At 38.3% G+C, this 10,137-nt stretch overlaps 2 protein-coding genes across 5 annotated transcripts in view; one reads left to right on the forward strand and one right to left on the reverse strand.

Moving 5' to 3' along the window:
• The window catches only part of oit3 (oncoprotein induced transcript 3), a 187,816-nt gene that overhangs the window by 118,359 nt on the left and 59,320 nt on the right, over positions 1-10,137 (reverse strand). The gene's annotated exons all lie outside the window — the stretch shown is intronic.
• Positions 1-10,137, forward strand: part of pde10a (phosphodiesterase 10A) — a 94,745-nt gene that overhangs the window by 54,876 nt on the left and 29,732 nt on the right. For all 4 annotated transcript variants that reach the window (XM_072436469.1, XM_072436468.1, XM_072436471.1 and 1 more), the window contains exon 2: positions 5,296-5,427. In XM_072436469.1, coding sequence (XP_072292570.1) covers positions 5,296-5,427 — 132 coding nt within the window. The remainder of the gene's footprint in view (positions 1-5,295; positions 5,428-10,137) is intronic.

Here is a 10,137-nt window from a genome sequence, read left to right on the forward strand (position 1 = left end):
TTTTTTTATATTGACTCTACTTCTACTAATCCTAATTGTACTGCATATAGTGTAACTGTATGTTTTGTATATTTCTGGCATTTTACACCTTGCCTGGGACTAGCTTAACCACAGCTAATACTGGCACATTTACCGAAAGGTTGATTAATGTGCACTGCCCCAGTTCAAATAAACTAAACATAATGATTAAACCCATTTTATTTATTACAGTAATTTATTATTTTCTAAGAATCTAAATAAGTGATCAGTGAATGTGACGTTGTCCAGACTTATTAACCCTATGAATTCATGAGTTTCAGAATGGTACGAATCTAGAACAGTTAAATAGGAGTTCCAAGAAGAAGCAGCTCACATTAGTACCTCCTAAACTCTAAATTCTTAGGTGTTAAATTGTGGAATTTTATCCATTTCGTTAGAGCCGATAAAGAATTTAAAACAAAATATAACATCATATTTAGAATGGGAGAAAGTCCTGAAAAGTAATATATCTACTTTACCGGTAACACGTCGACCAAAATAAAATCGAGCCAAATGAGATATATTTCTTTCTCTATTCTTCCCTTGTGAACCGTGTTGTCACAGAGCTTGCGGTTTCCCCTCAGTGTTCTCGAGCGGTTTCACTATGACGTCTGAGTCCACCAATGTCAGAGCCGTACGTTTGACTTCCTGTCAACTCTTGTCAGTTACTAATTCAAAACATAGCAACAATTAAAAGCACATTGCATTCCCTCATTTCTCTCAACTCGATTACTTCGGACGCTCGTGGGCATTTACTTTTCCATATTAAAGAGTGGCGTGGCTAATTGATTTCCTGAGTAAAACAGCCGTAAACTTTACAAGGATATTGTTGCTTATTTAAAACCTTCGGCCATACGATCCAACCGACTGCATCAGGTCACACACGTTTCAGTGCCACTACCAAGTACGGATAAATCGAGAGGAAATGGGCAATCTGGGTATTTAAAATGAATAAACCAATCGCTGAACAGTAGAAGGCAGATTAAAGGTGAAAAAGGACGTTTACAGGCTCAAACTGGAGATACATTTGGTCTAATACAGGAGCTTGTTGCTATTGAAAGTTTGCAGAAAGCCAGACTGCGTGCGTTGGCTTCCCCTTCCTTTCCCAGGGCGTGGTGTCTGTAGTGGAGATAAGTCTTATGCAACAATCTGACGGCAGAAAAGCCATGGTTCTGCTTTTTACACAGGAAGCCCACGTCTGAGTCAGAAAGCCACATCGCAGCCAAAGCTTACAAACACTAACAGCTAACGCTAACAGCTTTCGCTCTTTGTGACCGTGTAAAGGAGCAGCCTCGCTTGACCTGTCGGCGTGGCGATCGGCCCGACTTTGATTGAGGTTAAACTTTTGTGCACCGTGTGGCACAAAAAAATATATATATATAATTAGCTAAATAGAAAAGATTACCGCTTTACTTGCAAAACGTGAATTTATTCAGACATAAACAAAGGCGTGCGGGAATCTTGTTAACATTCTTATGATATCTCTGATTGTGGTCACACTCCCAGCATGAAGTTTGATTTAATCGTGAAACTGTTATGTCTGGGTCTCTACAGTGGTGCAAACGTGTGTATTGCCACCTCATTTATAAATACTTTCCCCCTCATTTGAGGCAGGTACAAGAATGACGCACATTTGCACCTTTTGAAACTTCCCCGCGGTCAGTTTGATCTAAACCTGGCGCTGTGTGGTGCAAGTGGTGATCAGAGACAGAAATAATGGACTAATTGGACTTTTATTCAACATTATATTGTATTATTTATGTAATTGATCATTTAATTATTCATTTTGTAGTTAATTTATTTCAATTCTTTTATTCTATTGTATTCATTTATTTACCTTTATTTAACCAGTAAAGTCCCACTGAGATGTTGCATAATTACTTTCCACTCTTGATTTTAAAGGTGCACTATGTAACTTTTCTTGTCTTTTTCTACATTATGGAGTTAAAGAGTTACTGGTCAGATCTGTGTAGAGGTGATTCTGTCAGTTTTTTTCATATCTTAATATCTTTAGCTCGAGCTACAGGCAGAAGATATTATTATAAACCATTACTTAAGCGTATGATCAATGTTTATGAACAGTTAGCAGCAGCGGCGAGTGCGTTCTTGTGCAATCATGGCAGTGAAATGGCAAAATCTTTAGTTTTCATTAGATCACTTGGTTAAAACATATATCGTGGCTCTGTATGTGTGTGATTAGTTTGTTTTATTTTATGTTTTAATCAAAATCATGACACTAATAAAACATTATAAGGAAAGTAAAGCTAAAAGGCGGTTTCTGGTACAAAATAGACACTGACAAACCTCGCTCTCAGTAATGTTTTTCAAAGTATTTTTGAACAATAAAACATCGAATTGAATAAAATGCAAGACAGATTTCTGAACAATACTTAATACTGTTTAATACAATGCAATAACGAGCAGGTGTCAGATCCTGCACGAGAATAGTGACATAGTGCACCTTTAACTACGAGAAATGATCGAACCCAAAAGCATTTATATAGAAACACAGTAACTACATTAATAAAACAGCGTGGTCCCACACAGCAGCTTTTCTCAGCTCTTCATCTGTCACTCACTCGGGCTTGTACCTCCCTCCACATGTGGCACAGATCTGGCGGCGCCGATTGGGCCGTTCTGTTGTGGGACAATGACGCAGGCCCCACAGTTTCCTCTGTCACTGCGGTCGCTCTCAGTCTCCAGGAGTCTGTCAGTTTGGACCGGAGGAGGAGAAGTGTCTCAGACTGAGAACAAAGCAGACGAATCAGCTTCAGGAGTGCACTAAGAAATCTTCACATGCGTTTAATATTCATAGACAAATAACACGAGCGTTTGATAGATACTATGGACATCTGCAAAATCTAATATCAACAAACTACAATTCGTGTAATCAAATTTACAGTTAAATCTACAGTGAATTGCTCTTCTATAATGTAATTTCTTTATTGATTTGCATGCATAGACTTATCTGTATTTATCTGAGAATTGCTGGTTGAGTGTGGAATAACTTTATTAATAATACTATATGTACAAACAACATGGCTTTTCTAATCTTTAACGTTTTAAATGCTTTGTGCTGTTTTGTGTGCTCACTCCAGATCCTTATCACTGTTAGTCTTTGCCCCACAGAAATGTCACATTTTCTTTTTTATGTATTCACATATGATTGCTAAATAATTTTCTGGGTTTTCTCGCACAAAAGTCATATTCATGAATTCATACTGCGTCCTTGTTCTTCTCTCTTTTTAGAAAACTAATTACACAGCCTTCTTTGTGTTACAAATAGGGCAGAGTAGTGAGGATCTCTTGCGTTGCTCTTGTTTCTGTGTGTGTCTTTTTGTCCCCTGAAGCACCCTCTACCCCCCTTCACTTTGTCTGATTTATGAAGCTATATTCTGCCGATGTGCGTCAGAGCGGCCCAGGAGTCTCGTGAGGCGCTCAGAGCTGAGGAGAGAGTCTCGTGTCTGGACAGCGTCAGACCGCGGCGTCCTTCTCTCTCTCCCAGCAGCCCTCGCCGCGATCACAAGTCTGAAGCTCACGCGAAGGCACCGACGAGCTGCTGCCACCCAAACTGTTTAGGAGAATGAATGACATTACACAGATTAGCACCTGCTGAAGATACACGCACAAACACAAAATTACCGGTAATATGCTGGAAAATGTAAAGGAAAACCAAACAAAACCATCGTAAATGAGTATGAAATAATTACTACAAGGATATAATGTGTGTTTCTGTGCGTGTTTGAGGGGTCACATGACATTCTTTGGTCTTACAGTCGGATGTGCAATTGAATATTGTCAGAAATGCTTTATATATTTATATATTTTTGGTTCTTGGGGCTCTCGTTCCTCTAGTGATGAACCCTCTTCTAAGCCTCAACAATAAAACCACAAAACACAATCATTGGCTCTTCTTGTCACTCATGAATTGTACAACCGGTATATAATATGAATAGAAAAGTATTTGTATTTTTGAGATTCATGACGTTTCGTAGAAAAATATTCCGTTCTACAATGGAACAACACTCCTAGACGTTTATTTTCAATGTCATTTCATATCTCCTTTGCCTTTTGCAGTATTGTTTGTCATAGTAAAATTAGTAGGACTATTATTCTAAAATGTGGTTGTATGACAGTGATTTCATCATTTTGAACAGTAGTTTTTGTAGCAACAGCAGTTTAATTATCCTTTTGATGTGAGCAGAAGGTGTGTGTGTTTCATTAGTAAAAGTAGTTGCTGTATCAACAGGTGTATTTTAATAATGCTTATGTAATAGAAGCATTTCCAGGTTTCTTTTTTTCTTGATGCTCGGTTTGGTAACAGTCATTGTATGAACTTTCCCATTGTGATAAAGTCTGGTAAATTGCCTTCTTGACAACAAAGACAGTAAACAGCAGCACTTAGCAAGCTCTCAAGACCCTAATTGCCTATTAAGCAGAATGGAGTCCTGCTTTATCCTCCAGCCTCTGCTCGGGGCTCCGATCCCGAGAGAGAGGAGCTTTACAGTAAACATGACAGGAGCTAGAGGCTAACTGTGGCTAGCCAGAGCAAAGGCTGCAGTCTAGGAGACATGTCCCCCTGCGCTTTAGTTTGGGGGCCCCTCCGGAATATTGTGGCGCTGTGGCAGAGCACGGACATTTAATTAGATATTCAGTTATTATGCGGTCACCCATGTAAACTTTGATATAGATTACAGCAAATTTAACATTGAAATGTGTTGTTTTAACATTCCTTAATAACTGAAATATTGGGATTTTCTAAGCTCCTTAATAAGGGACTACACAGACCACGATCCTTTTCTATGTTTCAGCGCAGACAACATGAATAATTAATAGTTTTAAGCCCTTGTATATGTATGATCCTTTGGACAGTGACAGTAATGATTCACACAAACAAATCAAGGCATTTTGAAGGAAAAGTTGTATCGATTCTGTTAGCATCTCCATAAGTTCACTATAAATATCGTAACGTTAAATAAACATTGTGATAATATCGTACCGTGAGATTTATCGTTACATCCTTAACATAAACTGCTTTCTGCTGGAAACATGACAACATTGTGGGTTTCTCAAGTCAAATCACAACATCAATCATTATTCAAGTTATTTGGTGATACGTGTTTAAGCAATAAAAGCAAAATATAACTACTTAGAATAGAAATGATGCCAAATTCATGTTGTGCAGATTCATGCCACAGCCTGAACGAGTGGTCTCTGTCTTCTGTGAACGTGAGACCGTGGCAGTGGTTGATGGAGCTGGTTTTGTGTCCCGCGCAGGTTTGACGGATGAGAAAGTGAAGGCCTACCTCTCGTTGCACCCTCAGATGCTGGATGACTTTGTGTTGGAGAGTGTGAGCGCTGAGACTCTGGAGCGATGGGTCAAGAGGAAGAGCAGCTGCAAGCCCACAGGTAAAGACTTCTACAGAGGATGCACCACGTCTAACTTGTATCCCACGTGTTCTTAGTGGAGTAAGTTAGAGGTGATTATGCACATTATGTTTTATAAAGTGGCTGTTTCTGAATATGAGCCACAACAAGTGTCAACTGAATATTTTATGTCATAATTTCAGGGGCTTATATGAATAGTATAGGTAGTTTTTATCCGATCATAGTTAAATAAAGGTCAAATAGAAATGAAAAATAATAAATTACTGTTTATAGAAATCTCTATTGCACAAATGTTGCCATATTAATCTTATGGACCCTAGCCGATGCTGCTAACTGTTAGCAACGCGTGATTCATAAACATTGATCATAAGCTTACAAGTAATGGTTTATAAGACCTTTAAATACAACAGTTTGGTATTTTGTGTTGAATAATGGCACCACCTTTTGAAGCTTGTAAGAAAAATAACTTTACTTTAGGCCAGCAAAAATACAACTATTGTACCTATTATTTATCCTTCAAATAACTATAAACTAGCTTTGTACATTAAAAACTCAATTAGGAGATGTTCTTTGCCCACAATGGCCAATGAATATCAATGTAAATGGGCCCAATCAGGATGAACCAATTTTTGTAGCTTATCTTTTTGATCCAACCAACTTTTGCATCTCTAATAATTATACACAATAAATACATTCTCATGATAAATACATGCAGTACAATTTCTGACATCTGAAGCACTGAAACGTGGTTGAATTGGAGAATAGTGTGGCATATGTGGCTAAAATTGATGTACAGTGTATTTGCTTTTGGTAAAAGGTATTTTTATAATCCCCTCATGGACTCAAGGCTACCACAAATATAAGCTCTGTATTTTGGATTTTATTGCAGGGAAAATAAGGTGGATATCTTGTGCTAGCTTATGTGAATTATGTTTGTTATTGTAGCTGAAGTAGGACAAACTCCTCAGCTTCTACACTCATCTTGTTAGAGTGGGTCCAAAAAACCACACACACACAGACGCAATATGCAATATTGCAATATGGACTTGATTAGTCTAAGTAGTCGAAAAGTCGATGGAGCTTTTCTCCGACAAACCCAAAAGTGGATGATTCAGTTTTGTCACAGGGAGAAAAATAGTGTGATTTTTTCCCCTCTTTCATTTGTGATAAAGGTTCTCTTGTCGTGTAAGTAAATGCAGAACAAACTGTGAAACGAAAACAAAAAGCTGTTTAACTCTTATGTTGGGGTTTTACACTATAACAGGGCTATTTATCTTCATTTTCCTGAGGGCCAGATTTTTCAGAGGGCCAAGGCCTCTGGGCCGGAGATTCACAACACACCACTGTTTAGGGTCACGCAAAATATCCCCAACACTGTTTATGAGATAATACTATGAAATACTGATCTTTCTTAATGAGAAATATACAGTGCTCTACCAACATTGCTTTGTAAAATTGCCCAAACCAGTGCGTAACCAGAAACTAGGACTAGACTAGGGCCAACCAGATCTGAACCAACCCAGAATCAATACAGGTCTGAAGCAGATCAAGGACTAAACAAGACCAAACAAGGTCTAAACTAGTGCTAACCCAGAATCAAACCAGAGATTTTTTTAATATATATTTTTTAATGATGGAAGATGGATTTTGGGCTGGATAAATTGCTTGCATTATGTTGAATAGTCCTGCACTATAATAAAAGGCAACTCAATGTGAATGTATTCTAAAGCCCAGACCGGTTCACTTTGGAGCACCTTGGGCCGCTTCTGTTCATGGCAGATTGTGTTTGGATGGCCACGGCCTTGTTTTCTTAATAAATCAAATCTATGTCGTACTTGATACTCTTTCTTCATCAGGCCGATCCCAGCAATTCCCAAAAAGACGTGTAGTAATTCAAAGTTTGTGGCGCTGTGGGACGTTGCTGAAGGACACAACTTCCTGTTTTTCGCCAGCTTTTTCTGCATTTATTTCACTTCTCTGCACCTCTACACCACATGTTTGCATCTCTTTATGTAATACGTTTGGTTTGGATCATGCTAGATGCATTATGCTCCGGAAATATATATATTTTATGTCTTGGCAAGTGCCGTGTGTCAGTAACAGGAAACAGCTGATGCTAACATGCGCTAGCTTTGTTTGGCTAAGTGTCTGCCCAACAAATAAAGTTATCATCGCTGGAAATACGGCGGTTTGTCAGAGCAAAGTCACTGAAGAGCAATGAATCTTTTGTATTTATATCTGCACTTGTCGTTTCTTTCTCATCCGAGTCTTTGTCCTCTTTTGTCCAATCATTGTCCGTTAAACTGGTCCTTGGGCCTAAAGCGAGTCAGCACCCTCTGGGAATTAGTACCTCTCATGGCCTCTTTCAGACCCTTCAAACGGCAATGCAGTGGAAACAGCACGGACCTCCCCAAAACACGCCTAAAAGTCTAATTTATATGACAGGTGCACATGTTTTTCTAATGATTGTTCGGTAAGATAGTCCCTGTGGGAATTATCATAGTTATTTCATCAGGCAAGTTGCAGGAACTCAGCACTACTTCCTGTAATTATCAACTTTTAATCGTCAAATTTCTCAGAGAAGACAGAAAACAGAAAAGCACTATTCCATAAAAAATGAAGGGAAAAATTGTACGCAACTTACATCATTTTTTAATTTAACCAGATTAAGGTGTTGTCAGGTGTAATCATTTGTCAAATAATAACTATTGAATGATTTAAATGGATTTTGGGGCCTTTACAATCTGGTTGCTAGGTAATAGTTGTGGTCTATGCCATATTTGCTGCCCATGTCCAACCAGGAAGTAGCTTTATAAACGTCACCAAAATTACAAAATGTTTGGTAAAATCTTAAATATAATTATATTTCCTTTGTTTTACTGGAAAGTCTGTGTGTCATATGGATTTGAAGTATTCAGAATACATAACTCTAATTAGACCAAATTAATGTTACATAATACATACATTAGTATACATTTTTAGTATTCTTCCCAAATTATAGGCAATTTTAGAACAGAATGTTACTATTGTATGTCTTGATTGGAACAAAATGTAAATGTAGCTCTTTTTATTGATCATCGTTTGCCTTTTACTTTACCATACCTCATAGCAGTGGCATGATTCTGCTCACTTTTTCATTTTTACAACTTCAAACCTACAGCAAATGAAAACAAGTCCATGTCGCCTTTCCAGCCCTAAAATCACTCTTCCCACATGTGTCTCCTGTAGTTATGTGTATGTGATAGACAGAGGGGGGCGGAGGAAGGCTCTCGTTTGGGTGTTTATGGGTCATTACATGTGTCTGTGCGGCCCGCTCTACACACACACACACACACGCGCACACACACACACACGCGCACACACACACACAAGCACACACACACACACACACACGCACAAACACACACACACACTCATACACACACACAGCTCCTCAGACCAACCGCATCCATCAAGGGCCCCGAGCTCTGGCACTCTGCCCGGCCAGGCTGCTGACGTCAGAGCCGACCTCCAGAGACTCGCAGCCGGCTGTAGGGGCCTGGGGGAGGGGAGGGGGGCCAGGGTGGCGGCTGGAGGGAGATAGCGACGAGTGTGAAGTGAAGAGGGAACAGAAGCGGAGGCTGTTGTTGTTGTTGTTGTTGTTGTTTCTGCAGGTTGGCCTTAATGCAAACACATAGCTACAGATATATAAGATTTAACTTACGTTTGCCTGTTCAGCCCTTGTGCATTCTTTTTTTATCTTTACCCTTGTATCTATTTTACTTTATTGTGTAGTAAGAGTTGGATTTCTCCGCTGGAATAACTTTTTCTATTTTATTTTAACAGTTTTTATATATATTTTTATGTCGAATGCAGGAAGAGTAGCAACTGAATAGTCAAGGAAATTGCAAATTTGGATCTTAATAAACAAACTAAACTTGCACATTTGTCATTTGCGACATGTTAGATAATGGAATTGCTTAAAAAGGAGTGTCCAGATATTCACAAATTCATTAAAAACCTATGTGTTTTTAAGATGGTATTTTATTGCATTTTTTAATTTAAAACAACAAAAACAATATAAACATAGAACAGACACAGAACATGACCAGAGAGCAAAATGTCTAATGCAAATTCAAATATACCTCAACTAGATAATAAAATATAAAAACCCACTCATGGCACAATCAAATCAAAAGAAATGTCAATTTGGTCCAAAGTCGGTCAAATTTGTTTATTTCCAAATTGAGACTGAATGTGTAACACAGAACAGAAAACACACACACACACACAGACACACACAGACACACACACACACACATACACACGAAAGGCAGCAAATATTATTGCACGTATTGTCCAAAGTAAAAGTCCCATTTGGTCAAAAAATGTGCTGAGTATGTGTAAAGTTAAAGAGTCTAAAGGTGTTTGACAATTGCATAAAGTTATGGTAATTTGCCAATAATAATGAATGATTCTTGTTTAGAGGCCAATCATGACTTTGTTTGTGCTGTGACATGTTGGAACGATAGGACTTTTTTCAGTTGACAAGTAAAGTATGTTTATTTAAAACGGAATAAGTTCAACTTCTTCCCACTTCCGCTGAGCGTGCTTGAATATGATGTGAATGAGGTCAATTTATTCTGTAATTTTGCATTTGCATGTGTACCACATATGACCAACATGCTCAATAAACTAAACTGTATATTCAGAATACAAATAGTATAGAACTAGTACAGTTACTCTTTCTTT

The sequence above is a fragment of the Eucyclogobius newberryi genome, unplaced genomic scaffold (assembly GCF_026437365.1).
Source record: "Eucyclogobius newberryi isolate DKJ021-1_F unplaced genomic scaffold, fEucNew1.0.hap1 SCAF_8, whole genome shotgun sequence".
Taxonomy (NCBI): Eukaryota; Metazoa; Chordata; class Actinopteri; order Gobiiformes; family Gobiidae; genus Eucyclogobius; species Eucyclogobius newberryi.